Source organism: Mizuhopecten yessoensis, unplaced genomic scaffold (assembly GCF_002113885.1).
Source record: "Mizuhopecten yessoensis strain PY_sf001 unplaced genomic scaffold, ASM211388v2 scaffold9887, whole genome shotgun sequence".
Taxonomy (NCBI): Eukaryota; Metazoa; Mollusca; class Bivalvia; order Pectinida; family Pectinidae; genus Mizuhopecten; species Mizuhopecten yessoensis.
In genome coordinates, this window is record NW_018408272.1 from 231858 (window position 1) to 259848 (window position 27991).

A 27991-nucleotide genomic window follows, 5' to 3' on the forward strand; every position below is an offset into this window, starting at 1 on the left:
TTAAAGATTTCTTACACCTTATCTAGATGTTTACACATATAACCACAAGTCCGTGCGTACTCAGTAATGGCGTATACCCTACCTGGTGTTGTTGTATTACTACAACTTCTGACAGGTAAGTTTATCTACATCTCCCTGACAGAGATTACTCGTTACCGGTACATACACGTTGATGTCCTATGTTTTCAATCACGAGAGTAGTACTCATATGATATGTACCACACGAAGTTTCACACATGTATAAGTATGACGTGACACACAGCTATGTGTAATTGTTGACACTGTTCTAAACGTCATGTTGCATATCCTCCTCAGACAACCGAAAATGTTACAAAATCAAACCATGTAGGAATGCATGTCTCCCTTGGCCCGACAAACATACCGTTTTATGAATTGATATAATACTCCGTAAACACATCGGCTAGCAATACTTAACACAGTATTTATACTATGCTGTTCAGCTGATGATTAGTCAAGCAACATTGCACTAACGTGCGATTGACTGTAATACACATGCCGTTTAAATTTCCCAGTACCATTATTTAGAGGTGTAAGTTATATATAAGTTCAAACCGTCATTTTCAATGGCAAAAAAATGAACCATGAACAGCTCCGGTTTGAGTTTTCAAGACTACTTTATTCTCCTCTATGAAGTAATATCCGACATGTATATCAAGAATGGACAGAAATGATTAAAACGAACTTTAAGGAAAGATTATTTTACGAATAATAAAATATAACTTGACTGTATTTCTCGAGTGCTAACTAGTAAAGCATCACCAAAATATTATGAAATTTATAAACATAGCTTTACAAGCTGTTCAATAAAGTGTCCATTATACTTTGAACAATAATTGAGTTTGTAGAAGTTGGAAAAACTAAAACTGAATCTCCGTACAGCAGTTGTGACAGCTAGCATAGTTGATAAATGATACGTGGTGTATTGAATCACTATCGTAAAAACTACCAGTATCAACTGTATTACCAGAGACATTTAGAACAATATCGTTTGTATTGCTGTCCACACTTTTCACCAAGAGCACCTTCGGTCCTTTTGAATGTGAATATTTGCTGACGTAGTGTGTGGTGATTATTAAAAGTCTATACATTGCTATAGGTGTTTCCTTGGGAGGTATGTTTGTGTATTTACGCTTCGATTTTGAGTTGTATATATATTCAGTTTTTTTTAAACAATCCATGATATCAACTTTATACTTCCAGTAAATCTTGCAAAAGGAGCTAATGTTAATATAACTCCAACTCCTGTTGCCACGGTAACGGATGGCGACGTGTTATGGCTGACCTGTACATATGACCTTGGAGGAGGAACACTGGGACAGTTACAGTGGAAAGGTAATGACGGTGGGATTGTAGCAACTGTCACTCCTACAGCTGGAACTCCCTGTACGATCTCAGTCTCTGGGTACAACATTGACTGTGACAACCTGACTTCTAGCGAAGTCAGACTGGGCATTTTCAACCCTGTGCACGGTGATACATACAGTTGTTTTATCTACCTCTTCGACAGTACACAGATTGGACCAGCGTCAACACAGGTGTCTGTTATTAGTAAGTATCCTCTATCGTTTCATATGCTTAAAATAACATCATCATCGTAAGATTGACATACCGTAACTCACAGTCAGTTTTCAAATATATGTACAGATTATAACCAAGCTTCTTCAACACGTGGTTTACAAGGTCCATACATTAAACAGTTCCATTAAAATCTGCAGTTTTTAAAAGATCAATATTGTATACTAATAAATTGTAGGAATTTATACAAGGTCGTTTCTAAATTGAATGTATCTTAAGACTACGATGTTGAAGATGTTGATTAAGATACTCTTTCTGCTTACTGTTGTGTAATACTTATTCTGCATTGGTTATTATGCAAGTACTTCTTGTAACTGTTAAAGCCTGTTAATACCAACAAATTCCATAAACATTTTCCAATCACATGATATTTATAATTTTAACGTTTATTGCTTACTAAGTGAGACATATTTACATTATAAACTGTGGAGATGCTACAATTATCACTTACAAGATTGATTGAACATTAGGCTTTCTTCAGCAATTTGAAATAACCTCCGCTGATCCTTACACTGTCCTTTCTACCATTTGATCGATGACAATAATATCATAATATAATTTATACTATTGTAACCTACTGTGGTAATGTCTGTATTACAACGATAAAATGACTGCTTATATCAGAAGATCACAGTTTTAGCATTACATAGAGCCATAACTGATGTTACGCTTCAAATAAGAACGGTAAGTATTATATTTCGTCGGGCATTGTAACGGGTAAGTAATTCAGAAAAACAGACGGATCAGGCAAGAAATGTTATACACAACCAAGTGTACTGACATGTGCCTAGAAACTAGATATTAGTCTTATTATTACATTATACATACCAGAGACAAAAAACAATGCATAGTTGTCTAAACATTTAATTATAAACATCAGAGATAGCATACAGGGTAGAGTTGTCAAAATAGTAAGAAAATACACATCAGAGTCAACATACAAGGACAAATGCGGTAGTTTAATCGACACAAAACACATCTTTGCCGCGTGCTTCATTAAAAGAAATTCTCCCGATGGTTGATATTTCTCTATTTGTATCACACATGAGTGATGGGCCTGTTTGTTTTTACTATTGTATAAATAATACGATGGTGAACATCATGCATCTCACCATCGTCAAGGGTGCATTTACAACAAATATGATGACGTTTCCATGTTAACACCGCAAAATAGGACGACGTGATGGTGACGTTTTCAGAATGAAAGTGTGTGAGAGCTGCATTCACTTACTAGGTACATACATAGTTCTCTTTTCACTAGCGAAAGCGGGAAGGTCCTTGTAAAGGGTGTGAGATAATTTAAGCTGAATAATATAAGACTCTTTCATGCCCAGGGGTGTAGGATAGGGAAATTGCAACCGAGGGATTTTAAAATTTGATTAAACCCGAGGCATCGCCGAGGTTTTTGCCAATTTGACAATCCCGAGTGGAATTTCCCTATCCTAAATATATGGGCCGACAGAGTATTTTTCTCTCATTCCAACCACCAGAATAAGCTCAGAAACCATGAAAATGCGTTTGGGATGGCCGCCATTTTGAAAACATCAATTTTCAACTGAGCTTTCTAGACGAAAACGAATCAAAGCTAGCCAGATTTAGCATGTACCATATTTGCAAACAAAGTTTACACTGACAAATTAATCACTTTTTTTTCTTACGTGTACGGTAAATATATCGTAAAAGGTATTAATTTCATCACCTCGCCTTTTCCGCACTATGTCATCGGAAAGTTCCAAATTCGTGATGTCATGTCATTGTTGAGCAATTGTCACGTGAAATGGCGTGTAAGGTAAACATTGCTGCTTCATGTGTAGTATCCGTGATGAGTTTCCCTTTGATATAGCGGTATACCATAAAAATGTTTTATAGACCATTTGCAGTACCTTTGAATATGCTCTACATAATTTCAAACTAATTACGTTTTGATATATAGATGCATTGCAATACATTGCAATATCCTTTTATTAGATATGAACACGATAAACGAAAACGACAATATTATGTTGATCGATAATCCCATTCTATAACAATATTAACCAACGAAATGCCATGAGCAGATAGCGCCATCATTATCATTGACCTTTGATGACGCCTCGAATTTATCTTAGTAGAAATTTTTAGTTATGTAAATAAATAGACTGTTTACGCGATTGTTTCGAATACTCAAATTACATGAGATGTAAACTTTTGGTCCATTCTCGGAACAATGTTTTATTGTGATTTCTAGAGAGTTAGAGTGTCATCGCCTTATGGACAGCTTATCCCCTCTGAAAACGCTTATGGAGAACATTTTCCTAGGGACGTAAAATATTAATCTGCCCTCGTTATTTTGAGGGTTAAAAGTAGTTGCAACTTTAAAATGCCTGTTATTTATTAGTCATTAGGTGTGTAAAACGTAAAAGATTTACAATATAGGCAAACAGCAAATAATTTAACCAATTNTTAGTGTTACACATAAACATTAAAACACTAAACGTATGAAATGAAAGCTGACAATACATACCGTAACATGGGTAGATTGCTGAACAAGGAAGTTTTAAACCATAGGAAGTAAAATGGCGTTGATCATATCCCGTCTTGTTCTCTTCCTTGTCTTTATCAAGATCTCTGAAGGTATGTAGTTCTAAATATTATTGAAATTATTATGAAATCAGTTTTTGATGTAAAGTCATATATAACGTGTTGAACTATTCACTTAAATGTCAATACCGATAAACTGTTAGTTGTTATATAAAGTTACACCAGGCCGATCTTATCCGTTCTGTTTATCAACAGTTGTCAAGTTAAGTGTGATGTCGCCTTTTCTCATGTACATGTCGAACAGTCTGCTGCATCATATGTGTATAGTAATATCACGTTTGAATGAGTCTTTATTGATTTAATTTTATCAAATTGATAAACGTGATGAATTCGAATGTTTATTGATATGGCAGAGTAAATAATTTGATATTAAAATTCTATATGTTTATATCAAGCTATGGATGTAGATAAATGCACAGTCCTTCACACTCAAGCATTACGTGTGTTTCAGCTCAAACACTGACGTTGTCAGTGATGCCATCCTCTCCAATCCTGGAACACGAATTGACTTTCACGTGTTCTGTCGGTATGGACATCATCGAGAACACGCAAATATTTTACAAGAGAAACACATTCCTAGTAGGAACGTTCCTAGTAAACAGTACATCTTGTGTCTCTACAAAAACACAAGGAGGTCAAAATTACACATTCACATGTGGTTTATTTCCTGTCCGTGAACTGTTGCTTACTATTCCTGCTGCACACGTCACAGGGGATGAACAAGGAACAGATTGGATTTGTAATATATTTCTAAGTGGAGTCATCAGTAACATAGTACACCTGGAACTAAGTGGTTTGTTCCATTTCTGTTCTTTTATTTTCACTATACGAATGTTCAATATTTATAGTACTTACTAGGTTTAACGTTGACAGAACCATACATTGTTATGAAGTGCGAGTGTCAGAAACCTATATTTACTCTTGGAACTGATAATCACTTTCAACATGTAGTCGTAAAAAAACCCGTTCATATGATAATAACATATTTATTCTAGGATCTTATATACCGCTTTATCACAACCTTGTTCATAGGTCTCTCAAAGCTGTTCATAAAATTATTATCCGTGGTTGAAGGGCCTTTGCAACCAGCCAATATTTGTCTCAACTCCCCGGGGAGCATACAGCCGGTGCCGTTCTTTCGGCGCTCACAGCTAGCATTCTACAATTCTAACACTGCCCCACCACGTTCTCATTTATAGCAGAGTGAACAAATGTGTTATAAATAGTCTTGAACAATGGTAGGAGTACAATGCTACACACTACCGACAGACACCAGGCTTCAATGCACCAATACACTGAATACATTTAATAAGTGAATACTGTAACTTAAAACATGTTCTTTAGGTGAAAAGGTTGTGACGGATGGCGCATATCAAAAACAGAAAACATCGTTTTTCTTTAAAACGTTTTAAACCGAAATATATTGTACGTCTCTGCGTTAACCGCTAAATAAAAATGTAATTTAAATTCAGATTATCTGTGTGTACACCAATCATGTGTTTAACAGAAAGTCTGCTAATCGCTCGATCGAAATATAAATATATATATATATAAGTTTAGAATAATAAAAAACAAAAACAAAAACAAAAAAACAGGTTATGGTTCTCGTAACTACCATGTGCTAACCTTCGATCGGTCGGTAAGTCAGTCCGACAATCAATAATTCACAGACCATCAATCAATACATATCAATTAATTAATCAATCATTCAATCAACTACAGAATCAATTGTTATATCTAATAGAACTTAATAATATACATATTTATGTTTTTATGGCGAGGCTTATATTGATCTTGATTATAACCAGGTAAGTAATCAATTGCTTAACGTCCCGACCTTCACGTCTGAGCTAATTACCAGAGTAAAAATAAATATTAAGTGAATTTTCAGGAGATCGAAACAATCATTGTTTCAAACCTACATCCAGGCATCACAATATGCTGTCAAAAATACATAGTTAGACCCACAAATGCGATAAAAAGCTAAACTATAAAACTGAATAGTATACCCTTGGTTATAATATATAGGCTGTTAATTTACAAGAAAACTTAAACAAAAACACACATGGTTTATAATAGAGACAAGTAAAAGCCCTGAATTAAAATATCTGAAATAAATAATTTCCTCAGAGTTCAATATATAGTCATTTTAAGCTTTAGAAAAATACTTTACAAGAGACAAAGAATAATATCTAAAATGAATTTATAAACCCAAAAATGTCATCTTTAGACCACATTAATGTATGTAACTTTATTCAGCGTGAATTCACATATTAATATCTCAACCTCAGTTCAAATCCTGAATGTATACTCTCATCTCAAACTATATAGATTTCAATGTTTTGTTGAAAGAAGCCGTACATTTTCAATTAAATTAATATTTTCTAGATTAGCTAAGACGTGTCTAATCAAATGTATCAAACCATCAATAAACCCCGTTTTGTGTAATGAAAACTGAAACACATACTGATAGGAAAACGCTGACTGTCAGCTCCATCAACTATCGCAGGTAAAACAACCATTGGAAATGGTAGGAATTCCCTGTCACTAGTTCAGTTCCATTTCCCGGAACAGTTATATTGTGATGTCTGGAGAGATAGATTGTTATTGCCTTATGGCTGCTGAAAACGCTCAGGGAGAACTTTTTTCTTGGAGATATAATATAGTTATCTTATTGCGTGGCCATTATCCGTAGGTGTTTAATTCGTCACAATACAGGTAAAGAGATTATAACAGTTCATAAAGGTATACATCAAATATAAGAACATGTAGGATGATAAATAATGGTGTCACACGTAATAAAAACAAATAAAAAACATATTAAAATGTAAGCTGACGATACTTACCGTGACAAGGGCTTACCTAACTGAACAAGGAAGTTTAAACCATGGGAAGTAAACATGGCGATGATCATACACCGTCTGGTTCTCTTCCTTCTATTTAACAACCTCTCTGAAGGTGAAGGTATGTAATTCTTAATGATATTGGAATTATTTTAAGGTATTACTTTTTGGTAAAAGCTTAGATAATATTCGTGGTAATCACTTTACTGTTCATCTCAGTCCGCTGTCTATATGGTATGGTTTATATTTACATCAGGAAAACAGATTACCACCCNAGATTGCTGAACAAGGAAGTTTTAAACCATAGGAAGTAAAATGGCGTTGATCATATCCCGTCTTGTTCTCTTCCTTGTCTTTATCAAGATCTCTGAAGGTATGTAGTTCTAAATATTATTGAAATCATTATGAAATCAGGTTTTGATGTAAAGTCATATATAACGTGTTGAACTATTCACTTTGATGTCAATACCGATACACTGTTTGTTGTTATATAAAGTTACACCAGGCCGATCTTATCTGTTCGGTTTATCAACAGTTGTCAAGTTGAGTGTGCGATGTCGCCTTTCGACTTGTACATGTCGAACAGTCTGCTGCATCATATGTGTATAGTAATATCACGTTTGAATAAGTCTTTATTGATTTCATTTTATCAAATTGATAAACGTGATGAATTCGAATGTTTATTGATATGGCAGAGTAAATAATTTGATATTAAAATTATATATGTATATATTAAGCTATGGACGTAATTGATGCACAGTCCTTCACACTCAAGCATTACGTGTGTTTCAGCCCAAACACTGTCGTTGTCAGTGACGCCATCCTCTCCAATCCTGAAACACGAATTGACTTTAACGTGTTCTGTCAGTATGGACATCATCGAGAACATGCAAATATTTTACAAGAGAAACACATTCCTAGTAGGAATGTTCCTAGTTAACAGTACTCTTGTGTCTCTACAAAAGCACAAGGAGGTCAAAATTACACATTCACATGTGGGTTTTTTCCTGTCCGAGAACTTTTGCTTACTATTCCTGCTGCACACGTCACAGGGGATGAACAAGGAACAGATTGGATTTGTAATATATTTCTAAGCGGAGTCATCAGTAACATAGTTCACCTGGAACTTAGTGGTATGTTCCATTTCTGTTCTTTTTTTTTCACTATGCGAATGTTCAATATCTATAGTAACGTTGACAGAACCATACATTGTTATGTGGTGGGAATGTCAGAAACATATATTTACTCTTGGACCTGATAATCACTTTCAACATGTATTCGTAAAAAAACGTTCATATAATAATAACATATTTATTCTAGGATCTTAGATACCGCTTTATCACAACCTTGTTTATAGGTCTCTCAAAGAGGTTCATACCATTATTATCCGTGGTTAAAGGGCCTTTGCAACCAGCCAATATTTGTCTCAACTCCCTGGGGAGCATACAACCGGTGCCGCCATTTCGGTGCTCACAGCTAGCATTCTACAGTTCTAACACTGCCCCACCACGAGTGAACAAATGTGTTATATATAGTCTTGGCCAATGATAGGAGTATAATCTTACACACTACCGACAAACACTAGGCTTCATTGCACCAATACACTGCATACATTTAAAAATTGAATACTGTAACTTAAAACATGTTCTTTAGGTGAAAAGGCTGTGAGGAAGGCGCATATCAAAAACAGAAAACATCGTTTTTCTTCAAAACGTTTTAAACCGAAATATATTGTACGTCTCTGCGTTAACCGCTAAATAAAAATGTAATTTAAATTCAGATTATCTGTGTGTACACCAATCATGTGTTTAACAGAAAGTCTGCTAATCGCTCGATCGAAATATAAATATATATATATATAAGTTTAGAATAATAAAAAACAAAAACAAAAACAAAAAAACAGGTTATGGTTCTCGTAACTACCATGTGCTAACCTTCGATCGGTCGGTAAGTCAGTCCGACAATCAATAATTCACAGACCATCAATCAATACATATCAATTAATTAATCAATCATTCAATCAACTACAGAATCAATTGTTATATCTAATAGAACTTAATAATATACATATTTATGTTTTTATGGCGAGGCTTATATTGATCTTGATTATAACCAGGTAAGTAATCAATTGCTTAACGTCCCGACCTTCACGTCTGAGCTAATTACCAGAGTAAAAATAAATATTAAGTGAATTTTCAGGAGATCGAAACAATCATTGTTTCAAACCTACATCCAGGCATCACAATATGCTGTCAAAAATACATAGTTAGACCCACAAATGCGATAAAAAGCTAAACTATAAAACTGAATAGTATACCCTTGGTTATAATATATAGGCTGTTAATTTACAAGAAAACTTAAACAAAAACACACATGGTTTATAATAGAGACAAGTAAAAGCCCTGAATTAAAATATCTGAAATAAATAATTTCCTCAGAGTTCAATATATAGTCATTTTAAGCTTTAGAAAAATACTTTACAAGAGACAAAGAATAATATCTAAAATGAATTTATAAACCCAAAAATGTCATCTTTAGACCACATTAATGTATGTAACTTTATTCAGCGTGAATTCACATATTAATATCTCAACCTCAGTTCAAATCCTGAATGTATACTCTCATCTCAAACTATATAGATTTCAATGTTTTGTTGAAAGAAGCCGTACATTTTCAATTAAATTAATATTTTCTAGATTAGCTAAGACGTGTCTAATCAAATGTATCAAACCATCAATAAACCCCGTTTTGTGTAATGAAAACTGAAACACATACTGATAGGAAAACGCTGACTGTCAGCTCCATCAACTATCGCAGGTAAAACAACCATTGGAAATGGTAGGAATTCCCTGTCACTAGTTCAGTTCCATTTCCCGGAACAGTTATATTGTGATGTCTGGAGAGATAGATTGTTATTGCCTTATGGCTGCTGAAAACGCTCAGGGAGAACTTTTTTCTTGGAGATATAATATAGTTATCTTATTGCGTGGCCATTATCCGTAGGTGTTTAATTCGTCACAATACAGGTAAAGAGATTATAACAGTTCATAAAGGTATACATCAAATATAAGAACATGTAGGATGATAAATAATGGTGTCACACGTAATAAAAACAAATAAAAAACATATTAAAATGTAAGCTGACGATACTTACCGTGACAAGGGCTTACCTAACTGAACAAGGAAGTTTAAACCATGGGAAGTAAACATGGCGATGATCATACACCGTCTGGTTCTCTTCCTTCTATTTAACAACCTCTCTGAAGGTGAAGGTATGTAATTCTTAATGATATTGGAATTATTTTAAGGTATTACTTTTTGGTAAAAGCTTAGATAATATTCGTGGTAATCACTTTACTGTTCATCTCAGTCCGCTGTCTATATGGTATGGTTTATATTTACATCAGGAAAACAGATTACCACCCGTTAGATAAATACCGCCGTTGTACAGTAAGCGTGTGCTTTATATTGTACTCAGTCTTATGGCTTGTACATAACAAGTCTAAACAAAATATAAACGTAACTGATTACAAAAATGTAAGCTGTAGTCGGTCTTAATTATTACCGACGATTAAGCTCCCTGTGGCTGTTCTAAGCAACTGGTGTCTCAAATTACTGGTAGCATGTAAAATATACGAGTATAACACGGAGGAATAAAAACAAGGTATTCAGTTCAATTAATGTAGCTATTTCTCTATACTTTTCCGGTGACTATAAAAATAATGGTACCATGTTATTTCGATACTTTGCAATAAAAATGCATGAGTGTGAATTTGTATGTCTCACATGCCATCGTTCCAGTCTTTAATTCGGATGAGTGGTAAAAAGACCAAAACAAATGATGTCAGTGTATTCATAACAGAAAATGATTCAAAAGGAAATAAATATAACGGAATCCGTATACTTGTATATTTTTTATACTGTTATCAAGCAAATGAAACAAAGTTTCTTTTGAATAAAGTTTATAAGTCATAAATATGCAAACGGTATGTTAACGTAATTGGATAAATATTGTTCTTTTATTTGGCGTAAAATAAATTGCATTTTTTTTTAAGTAAGGACGTTTTTCTTATGAATGAATATCTTCTCGGTCCATGTTATTGTCTTTTGTGTCGACGTTTGGTCACGATCAACCATTGTTTGTTGAAGCTGTTGAGTATATTTTTACTATTCGACTCTATAAAGGTGCCGATGTAAAACTGACAGCATCACCGTCATCAGTCATAGAAGGAACACCACTGACTCTGACGTGTTTTGTAACACAGAATAGCTCCATATACGCTTCGTTTAACTTTATAAACGGCACAATTGTTGGATTTGTACAGTTGTTGGGAGGTGATTGTGTAAATGGTACAGGTCTGGTCTGTGATAAGCAGTGTAGCTGTACCACAGACGGTAAATCTTACTCCTGGACAGTCGCTAGTATGACCGGAGACTGGAACAATGTACAGATCAGATGTCAGATAAACAACCCTTCCGCTCAAACTAGTAATATTCTGCTGGTCGACGTAATAAGCAAGTATTGAAAACATGGACGAAAATATTTCAACCTAAACTTATTATAGAACTTCGGAAATACTACCATTTGTTTTAAGGTTATAGTATATTCTGTCACATTATATGTACATTGTATTGTGTATTTTGTAATACTTAAGAAATATATAACAGTTAATTTCCTGTATTAATCATTTTTTTGTCACTGGATTTTTTTTAAATTTTGGCACCAAACTGCATTGTGTTCTAGATTAAGTGCTTTGTACAGATACTTTAATTCGTGTGTATTATATCGATAGTTTATTGATCATTGATTTTAACAGACGGTTGATATAGCACAATCTTATTTCGGTACAACTTTGAGATGGCAGTACAACACATGAAAACACTCATAAACACGTATCGCTCAGTCACCGTTGTGATATCACAAAGCACACCATACAATATCATGCATTAAGTAAAATCAAATCGGCTGAAAACTCCTTTACTGATCAAAGTCTATTTTTTTGTATTTATTTGTTTGCATTAATATGAAATTTATGAGAACACGTGACATATGTGGAAATAAATATTTAATTTTACAGTTCCCGTGACAAGTGTGGAAATACAGCCACCTGCTGGTCAGTCGTTGAACATCACGGAGAACCAGTCCATTGAAGTTATTTGCGTGACCAGTGCCTGTAGACCCTTCGCCAGCGTCTTTTGGTCAGTTGGAGGGGTCAACGTCACCTTTGCCGGTGCGTCTTCTGTACAAAGTGTACCCGGTGACCTTTACATAACCACCAGCACACTGACCCTTACTCCAAGCAGGGCCCTGTCAGGCCAGACCGTGGTGTGTACTGCCTCCAACACGGAAACTCAGATACAGTCAACACGACAACCAACACTTAACGTTAGACGTAAGTGAAGTGATACTTACCAATACAAATATGCACTGTTACAATTTTATATCGGTATAAAGTCATACATATATAAATGTTGACAGCAATAATAGATTGTCGATACTCCTTGCCACAAAACATGCCCTTAAAGGTGTCAGAATAGATTAATCATGAACTAGATGATCTTAATGGTGTTGTACATTGAACTCTGCTATGTGACGACTCTTCTTACCGTGCATCATACCTGCTATGTAAGTGAAACGCTCTTAGTGAAACCTCCCCCGTATTGCAAATGTAAATAAGCGAGCCATTGAAGTGATTACTTTATCAAACGGTGGTACACGCAATTGTGCTTCTATATATAGTTGTAAATTTGCTAAAGAACAAACTTTGTTTTAACCTCTAAATCTACATGTCGAGCTCAAGATCAGGATGTGCATTCGATCTTAGCAACATGGTGACTAACAAAAGTGCTGGTTCACCTGTTAAGTATTGATTTCATATGATGACCAGCGATGTCGTTAGATTGATGGGTTTAATCAACAGATAAAAAACATCTTGTATGAAACATAACGCTACTGCTTATTATCGTCATTCATTGAATTGGGAAAGCAAATGGCATCTGAAAATGAAGCTTGTACGATTTCTAAACCACAATTGAACGGTCTGTCAACCAGGCGAGATGTACTATGATATTGAATTTCGGTTATTATTAGTATTAGTATAAGGGGGTTTGAACCGTGATAGGCGGATTACTCTAGTCTTATAGCAAATGAATACCTATAGGTATCATGTTACTGTCTAATAGACTCAATGCCACGATAAACACAATGTGCCACGAGTGTCTTTGTCTCCGCGCCAAGCTAACAATGCTTCGCATGTGTGACTACACTAACACAGCTTCACATATTCTATTGATGTTGTCCATGTCTCGTGTATGTAAACTTTAATTATTTTACAAAAATTATGAAATCAGTTATTCAAACTTATATTAATTACACTTGTTGGCCCGGATGTTAGTGCGCGGGTGATCTTAATGTGGGAGGAAAAATCACGTGGTCGGGCATATGACCCCATAATTTTTCACGTCCTATCGGGGAATCGAACCACGTTCATCCACGAGAAAGGCAAGTGCTCTATCCACTAGGCCATCCGATCAGACAATTCCATGTCTATGGTACCGTGAGTTACAAAGCACCTAGCTTGGTCACGATATCTCTACACAACTGTGAATCGTTGTAGCTAAACATGAACAGGTTTGAATGATACAGAACCTAGTATACCAGCAACAGAATCTTATCTGTAGTGTGTTCTTGTCAACTCTCTAACACAAAGTGGGCCGTCTGTATGGACCTGCTGCCATTTTACCCGCGAGGGAGAATATGTTCATATACTTGTAAAGAACAAATGTCAATAGTTTGGAAATCAAATGCTAATTGACGCCTGCTCATAACAAAAAAGTGGGGGCATGATCAAACTTTTAATGATCGGGTTCGCTAGGTAAACCTGCATTATATTGGCGCTTGGTCACTGTGATTGACATGAAACATTCAGTCACATATATTGTATGTATTATAATAGATACAATAAACATGCGTTTTAGTATTATGACGGATTATAAAAGTCGGGATTCGAAAATGTTGGAAAGATAACTAACTTTGGCCAAACGGCCTTCATTGATTATTTTTCCCAACTATTTTGTCACCTTCGTTATATAAACGCACGTTTGAGTTAAATATGAATCGAGTTCACGCAGCAATGTTTACCTACATGTAACTATGGATGTTTTATGTTGTTAAGATCTTCCTGAAATCTTGATATTACCGACCAGCGACCCGTACGTCATCCCTGAAGGGCAGAAGAATATAACCTTGATGTGTACTGTTACGTCTGCCAATCCGAATGTCTCATCCTTAGTCTGGACAAGGGAGGCTACTGAGTTGTCAAACAATGGCGTGTACAATTTACCCGTCATCACAACGGGGGATGCTGGAGCGTACTCTTGTTCTGCAGTCAATGATGTTGGTACAACGTCGTTAAATATAACGTTGAAAGTAACCAGTATGTATTCTTTTTTCCAATGTTTTATATTTATTTAGGGTTAGCAAACCATGCATAAACACATTGTTTTGATAATTGGTGACATCAGAGTCTAATAACGTGTTTATATTCTTAAATTGCTATATTGAGGAGTGTTTCATGTGATGCAGAAAGCAGATAGTCTTTCGCCCTAAATGTTGTAAGATGTGACGGCTTCATGTTGTCTTTCTTTTCGTTTTAGTATATATCAGTTACCTGTTGTTTCCTTACGTTAATGATTTTGAGTTGCAGTCTCGTGCTTGTTTGTTGATTTTATGGAACATTTGATCGATAAATTCACTTTTTCCGTGTTACATCTGACCAAGACAGTCATGTTTGATATTATATATAATTATAATTATCATATACTTTTAGCATTACCAACAACACCAAACATTGTTGGTTTTACGGTTGTGACGTCATCAACACTCACAGTGAAATGGACGCCTAATGACAAGGGAGATATGGCAAACGCATTCAATATTACCCACGAATGTAAAGACTGTGCAGAAGCTGAATCTACTTCCGTTAACCTGGCTGTCAGAGGGAATATATATTCTTCCAAATTAAACAACTTATTCCCTGGATCGGAGTACTATGTAAACATTACAGCTATTAACATGGCCGGTTCAAGCAGTCCCTTGGAACTTATTGTGTCGACATCACCAGGTATCTCACGAGCTTGATTCTTTAGCAATTTTGTGTACAGAATATGAGGATTGAACGTCATTTTTCAATGTTCATGCTGGTATAAACGCAAATCGGTCATATATACAGCATATTCCATCCAACCTTAAAATGCCGTTAACGATTCGGAAAGCTACCCATAATTTATACAACTTAAAGAGCCAATATCATATATAACTAATGATTACATTCCTATTAATTGATTGTTTCAATTACATAATCATTATTGCAGCAGACACGTGTCCTTCCCCTTTAGAAGATACCAGTACTACCTCGACTGCTTTGTTAGTGGTTGGAGTCATTCTTGTTCTGATTGCAGTGGCTGTTTTAGGAATTTCGGTCTTTGTGTACCGTAAGTATCACAAATTAATTTTTAGTTTGATATTCTGCGATTGTGGTAGCAGAAACATGTTATTTATCTATACAACACTTTTGTTGTAAATTCTTTGTTTCTGTAAAAGTAATATTTTGTTTTTTTCATTTTAAAATTGAAAGTGAAATTTAATTACAGCTATCTTCGTGCCTTCAATTTCGCTATGACATATGCTAGGGGTGCAGAGAGCGAAAGTGAGCGTAACCCCTGGTGTAACGAGGATGCACTTTCCTAAGAATAGAAGGAGTATTACGATAGCTACCTGATGGAAATTTACATAAGTTAATGGCAATTCATGAAGATGAATTCATGTATTTTACTTCGATAAGAAATAGTTAGTGACCTGTGCTGATACAAATTACACTTTTAATGTCTGTCACGTTTATATCTATAAGCAATACTTTTTCTTTTTAGGAAAATCACGGTTGCTCTCTAAGTAAGTAAGATTTATTAGAAATACAATATAAATGTGGAGATAAATAAAACAATATTTTTCGTATTTCACTGACTAAGGTTAAAGTTTAACTTTGACATTTTATTACGTATGGACGTAAATGACGTCACTGACCTTACTCATTGCAATTATTTTATAACGTCTTAAACATTACGATAAACATGTCCCCTGAGAACAAATTGTTCATTTCGAAGCATAAAATGATTATTGCACATTTCATACGTAAAAGATAAAGATGTATAGCAGCAATATCAGCATCAATCAGCTAGACCTGACATGTAATAAAAGTTTAAAGAAATCAAAATTTCCTTTCAATTGGATTTGATTTGTTTTAGATCGGAGAATAGAAAGGGAAATAATCAGAAACCTGTCAAGTTCAACAATGTACAGCAGTCTAAAGAAGGTATGTTATATTGGTAACTTACTAAATGCTTTAATGCAAGAATGGATATAGAAGTAAACAAGTATCCAATGTTGTTCCAATCGTAAATCGGTCATTTGTATTGAAATAAACTTTCCCAATATAACTTATGTCATATACAAACTTACATTTACTTTTAACATCCAGTAAGTGAAACTGATCAATGAAAATAGTGTTTCATGCAATAACCTTTTTTTTAAAGTAACATTTGTTTTAATGATAAATAGAGTTGACCTATCAATGCAAAGCCTTAGAAAGGATTAGAAGGTCTTTTCATCTACTCAATATCAGTTATAAGGAGATCATTTTCAACTCAATAACTGATACATAAAGGTTCAAAGTAAAAACACTACATTTTGAATAAATTGCTTTGCTTGAATAAATATTTACATGCATCAATTGCGTGACTGCCGAAATAAGTTTGTTACATAAAAATATTTGTAGTCAGGCGGTTTCTATCAAAGTGACAAATAACAGAAAATGACATAGTACTTTAGTCAGATATGCAATAGTGAAATGATTAGTTTAGGCCGAAATTGAATTGTTGTCCGTTAAAATAGATAAAACAATGAAGGATAGTTTTTAATGTCCATCCAGGTAAACAACAAGAAATTGTGGAGGAAAGGTAAGTATGAAGTCAATATATTTATCGACCTAAAATTTTTGTCATGTCGCTCAGTAAATTTTTACATAAATATGAGCGCATTTAGGTTGAAATACCACATAATTAATATCGTTTATTCGTTGAAATATAAATTTTACATTTTTCCGTAAACTAATACAATATCTAAATAATTAAGCTAATAGAAAATTCAGTAAGCAAAATGTACCGGTAAGTAAGGCGAAGCTAAGCTTTAAAAGAGCCTATCAAAAGCAAATTTATTCCATGTTCAATTACCCCACAACAAACTGATCAGGTCCTAGGTATTCGCAAATATAACAATAAGGGTACTATGCTAGTTTTCACCTCTTCATATTAATAGAATACGCAAATGTCGGTTGTTGCACAAATCATTTAAAACAGACCATGTATGTTGGTAAAGGTTAAAAGCATATTTTTTCATCTAGTACAAGCGATATGCATGTTTAGTCTAGCATCACCGATGAAGCCTAGAAGGACGAAACAGCATTTTGGTGCAGTGGAACTTACGTTTGGCGTATTGTATCGACTACCACATTTTCAGGGCGAATTGTTAAAATCCACCCGATAACACTATATGAAAAATTAAAACTTGAGATGAAAAATAAAAATTAGTAAAAAACATTATTATCATTTTCCGAACATGTATTTGAAGCGTTCTTATTCGATTCATATTTGTGTTAAATGAAATAAGGCATACATTGAAATTTTCCAGCTTTTATTTTTCTCCTCAAACATTCGTCGTTTTCATATCATGGCATAATATTAAAATTAATATTGTTGACTTTTTAGGTCTTATACGTCAACAACTGAACTGCTTTATATAAGTAGTTAAATAAATTATTTTCTCGTTAACAGAAATGATAACAATTTTCTCCAGTTTTACAAATTGTTCGAAAAAATAACCATATTATGATCTTGTCGCAATGTCATTTTTTTTTTTTAAATCAAATTTGATGATAGTAAACACCGTCACCTTACGACATTCGAGTGATATAGCTTCGTCGGAGAGATATCTAGACATATATGTTGACTTTAGCGTAATTTTCTAGTTAAAGTTATTGTCGTGATGATATAAATATTGATTTTTGATCAGATATGTTAAACATAAAAATGTTAAGATATTGCTTTTATTGTAGGGGCCACTACCAGGAGCTAGATCCAAATGACATACAGAAGCCCTCCCCATACTCATGTCTCTCTGAAGGTAATCTATTTTTAGCCTTTATAGAGTACAGGTTTTGTTCCTGTTAATTAATGTAAAAATGAAATATCTAAATGTGCTTATTACAAATAAAGGAAATAATAACAGAAATATTTAATGAGAAACACCAATATTGCATGGTTGCTTCTGTAAACAAACCTTTTGCAATTAAATTTGTTTTAAATAATGGATANTTTTCCAATGTTTTGTATTTATTTAGGGTTAGCAAATCATGAAAAAACCCACATTGTCTAATAACGTGTTTATATTCTTATAATTGCTATATTGGGGAGTGTTTCAGGTGATGCAGAAAACACACAGTCTTTCGCCTTTAATGTTGTAAGATGTGACGGCTTCATGTTGTCTTTCTTTTCGTTTTAGTATATATCCGTTGCCTGTTGTTTTCTTACGTTAATGATTTTGAGTTGCAGTCTTGTGCTTGTTTGTTGATTTTATGGAACATTTGATCGATATGTGCACATTCACCGTGACAAAGCTGACCAAGACAGTCATGTATGATATTATATATAATTACAATTATCATATGATTTTAGCATTACCTACAACACCAAACATTGTTGGTTTGACGGAAGTGACGTCATCAACACTAACAGTGAAATGGACGCCTAATGACAAGGGAGATATGGCAAACGCATTTAATATTTCCCACGAATGTAAAGACTGTGCAGAGGCTGAATCTACTTCCGTTAACCTGGCTGACAGAGGGAATATATATTCTTCCAAGTTAACCAACTTATTCCCTGGATCGGAGTACTATGTAAACATAACAGCTATTAACATGGCCGGTTCAAGCAGTCCCTTGGAACTTATTGTGTCGACATCACCAGGTATCTCACGAGCTTGATTCTTTATCAATTTTGTGTTCAGAATATGAAGATTTAACGGTATTTTTTAATGTTCATGCTGGTATAAACGCAAATCGGTCACATATACAGTATATTCCATCCAACCCTTAAAATGACATTAACGATTCGGAAAGGTTACACGAATTTATACAACGTGAACGCCTATTCACATATATAACAAATGATTACATTCCTATTTATTGACAGATTCAATGCAAATAATCATTATTACAGCAGACACGTGTCCTTCCCCTTTAGAAGATACAAGTACAACCTCGACGGCTTTGTTAGTGGTTGGAGTCATTCTTGTTCTGATTGCAGTGGCGGTTTTAGGAATTTCGGTCTTTGTGTACCGTAAGTATCACAATTTATTGGTTAGTTTGATATTCTTCGATTGTGGTAGCAAACACACATTATTTATCAATACAACACTTTTGTTGTAAATTCTTTGTTTCTGGAAAAGTAAGATTTTTTTTTTCATTTTAAAATTGATATTGAAATTTAATTACATTTTTTGTTTGTTTCAGCAGTGTCATAGAAACAGAGTTTGTGACACTTTAATCATCCTCGACACTCCAGCGTTACGCTCGCTTACGTTTTCTGCACCCTTCGAAAATGTTTTAGCAAAATTGAAGCTCAGTGTGCGCCATCTTGTTGATGAGACAACAAGACTAGTTCGATCCTTTGATATGCATCAGAAGAATCTCGCGGTCACGTAACAGTAAGAATTGACAGGCTTTGAAGTCGGGTGTCGCTCTTTTGTAATCTTCAAAGGACAGGTGTCAGCCTAGCGATTTTTTTTGCCTGAAACCAATCAATCAGCTATCTTCGTGCCTTCAATTTTGCTATGACATATGCTAGGGGTGCAGAGAGCGAAAGTGAGCGTAATCCCTGGAGTATCGAGGATGGACTTTCCCTAGAATAGAAGGAGTATTACGATAACTATCTAATGGAAATTTACATAAGTTAATGGCAATTCATGAAGATGAATTCATGTATTTTTCTTCGATAAGAAATAGTTATTGACCTGTGCTGATACAAATTACACCTTTAATGTCTATGTCACGTTTAAATCTACCAAGCAATACTTTTTCCTTTTAGGAAAATCACGGTTGCTCTCTAAGTAAGTATGATTTATTAGAAAAACAATATAACTGTGGAGATAAATAAAACAATATCTTTCGTATTTCATTGACTCATGTTTAAGTTTAACTTTGACATTTTATTACGTAAGAACTTAAATGACGTCACTGACCTAAAACACTCATTGCAATTATTTAATAAAGTCTTAAACATTTCGATAGTCATGTCCCCTTCGATTTTTTTTTATTTCGAAGCATAAAATGATTGTTGCACAGTTCATGCGTAAAAGATAAAGATGTATAGCAGAAATGTCAACATCAATCAGCCAGACCTGGCATATAATTAAAGCTTCCTTCCAATTGGATTTGATTTGTTTTAGATCGGGGAATAGAAAGGGAAATGATCAGAAACCTTTCAAATTCAGCAATGTACAGCAGTCTAAAGAAGGTATGTTAAATTGGTAACTTTCTTAATGCTATAATGCAAGACTTGAAATGTAAGTAAAAAAGTACCCAATGTTGTTCCAATCGCAAAACGAGCATTTGTATTGAAATAGACATTCCAAATATAACTTATGTCATATACAAACTTTCATTTACTTTTAAAATCCAGTAAGTGAAACTGATAAATGAAAATAGTGTTTCATGTAATATTTGATTTTTAAAGTAACATTTGTTTTAATAATGATTTTGTTGACCTATCAATGCAAAGCCTTAGAAAGGATGAGGAGGTATTTTCATCTACTTAATAACAGTTATTAGGAGATCATTTTCAACTCAATAACTGATACATGAAGGTTCAAAGTAAAAACAGTACATTTTAAATAAATTGCTTTGCTTGAATAAATATTTACATGCATCAATTGCGTGACTGACGAAATAAGTTTGTTACACATAAAACATATTTGTAGTCAGGCGGTTTCTATCAATGTGACTAATAACAGGAAATGACAACCATAGTTTTTTAGTCAGATATGCAATAGTGATTTTTGTGTTTGTTAGAATAGATAAAACAAATGAAGGATAGTTTTTAATGTCCATCCAGGTAAACAACAAGAAATTGTGGAGGAAAGGTAAGTATGACGTCATTATATTTATCGACCTAAAACTTTTGTCATGTCGCTCAGTAAATTATTACATAAATGTAAGCGCATTTAGGTTGAAATACCACATAATTTATATCGTTTATCCGTTGAAATATAAATTTTACATTTTCCCGTAAACTAATACAATATCTAAATAATTAAGCTAATAGAAAATTCAGAAAGCAAAATGTATCGGAATATTATTTTGTATTGAGTAAACTAGCTGTGTTGATTGCGCAGATTGCATTAAGTAAGGCGAAGCTAAGCTTTAAAAGAGCCTAGCAAAAGCAAATTTAATCCATGTTCAATTACCCCACAACGAACTGATCAGGTCCTAGGTATTCGCAAATATAACAATAAGGGTACTATGCTAGTTTTCACCTCTTCATATTAACAGAATACGCAAATGTCCGGTTGTTGCACAAATCATTTAAAACAGACCATGAGTGTATGTTGGTAAAGGTTAAAAGCATATTTTTTCATCTACTACAAGCGATATGCATGTTTAGTCTAGCATCACCGATGAAGCCTAGAAGGACGAAACAGCATTTTGGTGCAGTGGAACTTACGTTTGGCGTATTGTATCGACTACCACATTTTCAGGGCGAATTGTTAAAATTCACCTGATAACATTGATGAAAAATTAAAACTTGAAATGAAAAATAAAAATTAATAAAAAACATTATTATCATTTTGCGAACATGTATTTTCAGAGTTCTTATTCGATTCATGTTTGTGTTAAATGAAATATATATTGAAATTTTCCAGCTTTTATTTTTCTCCTCAAACATTCGTCGTTTTCATATCATGGCATAATATTAAAATTAACATTGTTGACTTTTTAGGTTTCAAACGTAAGCAGCTGAAGTGCTTTATAAAAGTGGTTAAATAAATTCTTTTCTCTTTAACAGAAATGATAACAATTTTCTCCAGTTTTACAAATTGTTCGAAAAAATTACGATGTTAAGATGTTTGTCGCAATGTCATTGTTCTTTTCTTTTAAATCAAATGTGATGATAGAGAACACCGTCACCTCACGACATTTGAGTGATATAGCTTCGTTGGAGAGATATCTGGGCAAATATGTTGACTTTAGCGTAATTTTCTAGCTGAAGTTATTGTCGTGATGATATAAATATTGATTTTTGATCAGATATGTTAACCATAAAAATGTTAAGTTATTGCTTTTATTGTAGGGGCCACTACCAGGAGCTATATCCAAATGACATACAGAAGCCCTCCCCATATTCATGTCTCTCTGAAGGTAATCTATTTTTAGCCTTTATAGAGTATAGGTCTTGTTCCTGTTAATGAATGTAAAAATGAAATATATAATTGTGCTTATTACAAATAAAGGAAATAATAACAGTAATAATTAATGATAAAGACACCAAAAACAACAATATTGCATGGTTGCCTCAGTAACAAGACCTTTTGCAATTTAATGTGTTTTAAATAATGAATATTTTGTAAATTTATTAAAAAAAAAATCTAATTTTTATGAGGTATGCGCACCTGTATCAACAGCGGAAGTACATTTATTTCTCTCTTTTTTGTCAGACAACAATGAGGCTGGCATTGAAACTGTAAGGTGAGATCAAATTTCGTGTGTATATAACATTAGTTATAACATTATATAGTCGGGAGACAATGATGATGGCACTTTGTAAATTGTTTATTTGCTGTTAAAAAAGAAACTGATAGTTATCTATAACAAATTTAAAAAAATGTATTATACAACATTATTTTAGTGTCCATATGTGGAGAAATACCTGTACCACGGGTAAGGAATCCGTTCTCAATTTGCGAAATACGTTTTAGACTAAAATAATGAGACAAATTATTGTCAGGGAAGCAAAATTGACATCAGTAATAGTAGTATTTGAAATAAGCTGCTATATAGTAAACCTCAATGTTAAACATTACAATAAGACACATTTGGTTTTACTTATTTAAAATCAATGTCTGTGATGATATATCAGATACTCACATATCACATAACTAATGTTGTTTTTATCATATTGTGTGTTCTCCAGAGGAAACTACGAATCCATCCACGGCGATTCAACCGCCAGACATGATTACATAGAAATCAAGGAAGTTGTTGGTATGTGGACGTAGATCATTAAGCAAATATTTGGTAGATTAATGTAGTAAAAGACTAACGTTGTATAAGACAAATAATGTATATATCCTGTAACTGAGCGAGATCAGGTTATCTCAGTCGAGGGCTAAGATTCTGTAACTAAATCCCAACCGAGGCGTAAGCCGAGGTTGCGATGTTACAAGATCTTAGCCCGAGGTAATTGATTGTTTTCTCGCAGCTTGTATTTTGAAAAAACTATTCAATTTCGCTAAAGACTACAAGTATCCCGTCTGGGGCCTCAAATAAAAATGACCTTTCCACTACTAAAGCTACATTTGAATGTTTCCGCGTAAAAATGTAGTCCGTCCTTACAAAGAAACCATGCATTTCAAAGTCTAGATTATATTTTATTTACAACATCAGATATCCAACATCAACAAAAATACATATAACGACAAAAATTATATTTATAATGCAGATTGTCAATTACAAGCCTTTATCGTGTGGATGAATACATCANAAAATTTGAATCAGAGAAGGGGCCGTTTTGAAAACCGGCCCTTTATTCAAATGTATCATCGTTTAACGTTTAACTTATCATTTTTAAATCTATGTTTTATAAGGTATGCGCACCTATATCAACAACGGTAAACATTTATTTCTCTCTTTTTTGTCAGACAACAATGAGGCGGGCATTGAAACTGTAAGGTGAGATCAAGCTTCGTGTGTATATAACATAAGTTATTACATGTATATAGTCGGGAGACAATGATGATGGCACTTTGTAAATTATTTATTTGCTGTTAAAAATGAAAATGATAAGTTATCTATAACAAATTAAAAAAAATGTATTATAAAACATTATTATAGTGTCCATATGTTGAGAAATACCTGTATCACGGGTAAGGAATCCGTTCTCAATTTGCGAAATAAGTTTTAGATTAAAATAATGAGACAATTTATTGTCAGAGAATCAAAATTGACATCGGTAATAGAAGTGCTATATAGTAAACTTCAATGTTAAAGCCTACAATAAGACACATTTAGTTTTACTTATTTAAAATCAATGTCTGTGATGATATATCACATACTCACATATCACATGTATATGGTTTTACTAATGTTGTTTTTATCATATTGTGTGTTCTCCAGAGGAAATTACGAATCCATCCGAGGCGATCCAACCGCCAGACATGATTACATAGAAATCAAGGAAGATGTTGGTATGTGGACGTAAAACATTTAGCAAATATTTGGTAGATAAATGAAGTAATAGACTAACGTTGTACAAGACAAATAAGATAGTTTACCTGTAACTATGCGAGATCAGGTTATCTCAGTCGAGGGCTAAGATTCTGTAGATTGTCAATTACAAGCCTTTATCGCGTGGATGAATACATCACAGTGTCAAAATTCCGCGAAATGGCACAAAAAGGTACCAGACAGATCGAACGAGATAGAAAAATCTAGCATGGAGTATGGCGTGAGGTGCGAGACAGGTTCATCTAATACATGTAGGAAGTAACATACTAGTATGCGTTTGAAACCAATGTTTCTTTGGAGAAAAGTACCTTATACCTAAAAGTTTAAATAAAGAGCGGGAGGAATAATTATTTCATAATTGGGCAATGATGAAACGAATCGGAACTCAGACCATGTGCACTGATATTTCACAATATACATTTTTCAGGATCATTATTTCATTGCAAATTTCCTCATGAAATGTTTTACACACTTGTACTGTCTCTCAGACAAACACACCAAACCCGCTGCTCCTGTCAACATGTGTATTCCAGAACACCCCATACCGGAAGTACGCTCCACAGTACAATACAATAGAAACCAAATGCCGGGTCATTAGATCCGGAACGCAAACACTACATCACTATATTTCCAAAATTTGTTATTTCGATTAATAAATGCTCTATGCATTTGAGGTGTTGTCAAATGGATAGCACTTTTGGACTTCAAATATCTCTTGTTTAAAGTTTGAAAAAATATTTTCCAATAAAGTCTATAGATTTGTTTTTTTTTAACTGTCTTATATTTGAAGAGCTGTTTGTTTTCGTGTTCATAAGCCCGAAGGTTTGACCGTTAATTCAGTATTCTTTCGTATAGGTAAACATGAACACGTTTTGCTACTGTCAAGATGAATGAATTAATGAAAACACAAATAAATAAAATAGAATAAAACGCGTGAAATATAACTTTCACACAGTTTATAAATATGATTCATAACTCATACATTATACAGGAAATGAAATGGTGAACTAATATTATACAAGGAATGTAATCAGGAATAGTTCCTTTCAGTAACATTTCGTTTAACACCGTTATTTGCATTTCTTTATAAAATACGATGCATTAGCACGACTACTGTGTAGAATACATTACAAGTATGGTTTAATCATCAGCTCACTTCATTGTATTGTATATTACAGGTGTTGTGTGTTACAGCTTTATATCATACACATGTCCTGTTATAGCGAATGTCCTAGTAAATACACAATACAATATTCACATTCGAAAAATGTTATACATTTCGCAGTTTACAACATAAAAAGGCAGATTTTTCATTTCAGACACAAGACGTTATGCAAACACATGAAGAAGTACATCCAACAACATTCTTCTCCACCGAAGAGAAAGCAGTACTTCATACCGAGGATGCGAAGGATTGATAAACGTTTCCCGTGAAAAAGGGAAATTATCTATATATATGGTTAGCAGCCTCATATGTCAATTTGGTTCAAAACATTTCTCAGATTGATGTTTGTCATCAAATACTCTAATGGTACTAGTTTAACAATGTAAGGTAATAACAATATATATATTTATCTTATAACGTGACCAATTTCGTCTCTAATATATCGTTATTTATGTTCTGTCTTTTAAGATTGTATTTAGGTTTGAAATGCATCTTTTAAACATTTATGAGGGTATGCAACACAGTTTCGTTCAAACATATTCCATGATGCGTGCTACATTTACGTTTTATTACATCTAATAACATGTATAGCACTAATAACAATTACATTTATTATTTGAAATTAAGAAAAACTTTTTTTTTCACGTATAAAAGCAAATCACCGTCATGAAAAAAATATTTATTCAACACCTTTTTTCGCGGGAAAGATGTTACGTTGACAACAGTGACGAAATACACAGTATAAACAAATAGTTCAACTTTGCATTTTTTTAATCATTTAGTTTAAATTACCAGCATGTTAAACAATCATTATTTAACTTAACAAAAAAAGACAGTAGATCTTAATTTGAAACAAAAATACTCTATAAAATATTTTAGTTGCAAAATGTCAGACATTTATTCCATGTTTGCGGAGATAACTGAGCAGCGGCTACGCTCATCAGGTCACAAAGCGGTTGGGCTTTCAATGAGATGGGTTGATGGAAATTGAAAGTGCATCCGTGAAATGTGGCGTTTCCTTAGAAATCAGATGACGACTTAACAGATGCTGTTGACTGAATTCTTGTGTCGGTCGGGATTAGATCATCGTTTGAACATTCGGCATGTGTTACCGTCGCTGAGGGGACTGGCCCACGAGCCTGGACGATTTGATCTGCTTCGCCTCTTGCAACGGATGTTAGTGTAAAGGACAGCGAATTATTCTGTTCTGTTGAAAAGGACCTGTTATACGCTCTTATAGCAGACACGCTTCGGTTGTCCGACATACACATGATATGTCCTGAATCAAAACCACAGTCATTCCATATTCTAGGGACATGTCCCTGACGTTGCTGCCAAACATATTGGCTTGGGCAGAGGTGTTGTCTGTGGCTCGATTTTGCACACGACGGATTTTAGACGCTGAATATGCGGACTTAAATTTCTTAAAACAGGGAGATTTCCTGTTGATGATTTCAGAAAGAGGATTAATAAAATATTCTAATATGGTTTTTAACCGTTCTTCATTTTATATTGAATAGGGGGTCAGGGTAATGAGCAGTGTAGACGACCATAGGTCAGTTTCAGACACTTGACCAAAGTCAACCAGTAGTGCCAGTTCCACACATTCCCCAGAAATCCAACATAACTTCCAATAAGATCCGAGGCAAGCTTTTAATATATCACGTGAATATCAATATTACTGGTGACGCAACACCGTAATAATCGTGAAGCGACCACCGGCTTGTAAATATATGTTATCATGTTCATGGTACAGTAACAAAGAAAAACAAAACGTAATGTTCAATCCATGTGAAGTTTTTTTTTCTTTTTTTTTCTGGTGTTTTTTTAAAAATGACTTTTTCCCGTTTTGGTTCACACATAGCCTTTACAACATATTACATGATTATCTATTTTAGTCCTACCGTTACCTATTTCTTGTTTCAGGTAAATACTGAATAATTAAATAACTAATGGGCGCCATTTTCCAGTTCAATTGTGAACTTGTTTGATCTGTATGAATTGTAAGCTTAACAAGCCAATTCTCTGTGGTGTTTAAAACTATTAAGACACCTAGTATTCACGATATAGTAATCTTATATTTGCAGATATATATGTAACGGCTTATTATCAAAAAGCAGCAGTTTAGCAATGTGATATTGTTTTCTCCATAGTAACCTAAGATGGTGTCCTTTGTACTTATTGCATGTTCT

The 27991-nt window shown here is 33.9% G+C and overlaps 1 protein-coding gene across 8 annotated transcripts; it reads left to right on the top strand.

The window, feature by feature from the left end:
* On the top strand, positions 1 to 27294 carry LOC110458975 (kin of IRRE-like protein 3). 8 transcript variants are annotated; one of them, XM_021510979.1, is made up of 14 exons: positions 1 to 115; positions 1222 to 1569; positions 4628 to 4969; positions 12098 to 12412; positions 14195 to 14455; positions 14849 to 15142; positions 15393 to 15512; positions 15948 to 15969; positions 16323 to 16390; positions 17006 to 17033; positions 18188 to 18255; positions 24049 to 24079; positions 24524 to 24594; positions 25954 to 27294. In XM_021510979.1, the coding sequence occupies exons 1-14, from the start codon at positions 67 to 69 to the stop codon at positions 25977 to 25979; spliced, it is 2043 nt and encodes a 680-aa protein (XP_021366654.1). In that variant the 5' UTR covers positions 1 to 66; the 3' UTR covers positions 25980 to 27294. The 8 variants fall into 8 exon arrangements, with proteins under 8 accessions (XP_021366654.1, XP_021366652.1, XP_021366653.1 ...); XM_021510977.1 differs by lacking the exons at positions 15948 to 15969; positions 16323 to 16390; positions 17006 to 17033; ... (1 more) ...; positions 24049 to 24079; positions 24524 to 24594 and adding exons at positions 20220 to 20241; positions 20581 to 20648; positions 21246 to 21273; ... (1 more) ...; positions 22846 to 22876; positions 23322 to 23392; XM_021510978.1 differs by lacking the exons at positions 15393 to 15512; positions 15948 to 15969; positions 16323 to 16390; ... (2 more) ...; positions 24049 to 24079; positions 24524 to 24594 and adding exons at positions 19353 to 19472; positions 20220 to 20241; positions 20581 to 20648; ... (2 more) ...; positions 22846 to 22876; positions 23322 to 23392.
* Positions 27295 to 27991: the final 697 nt, after the last annotated feature.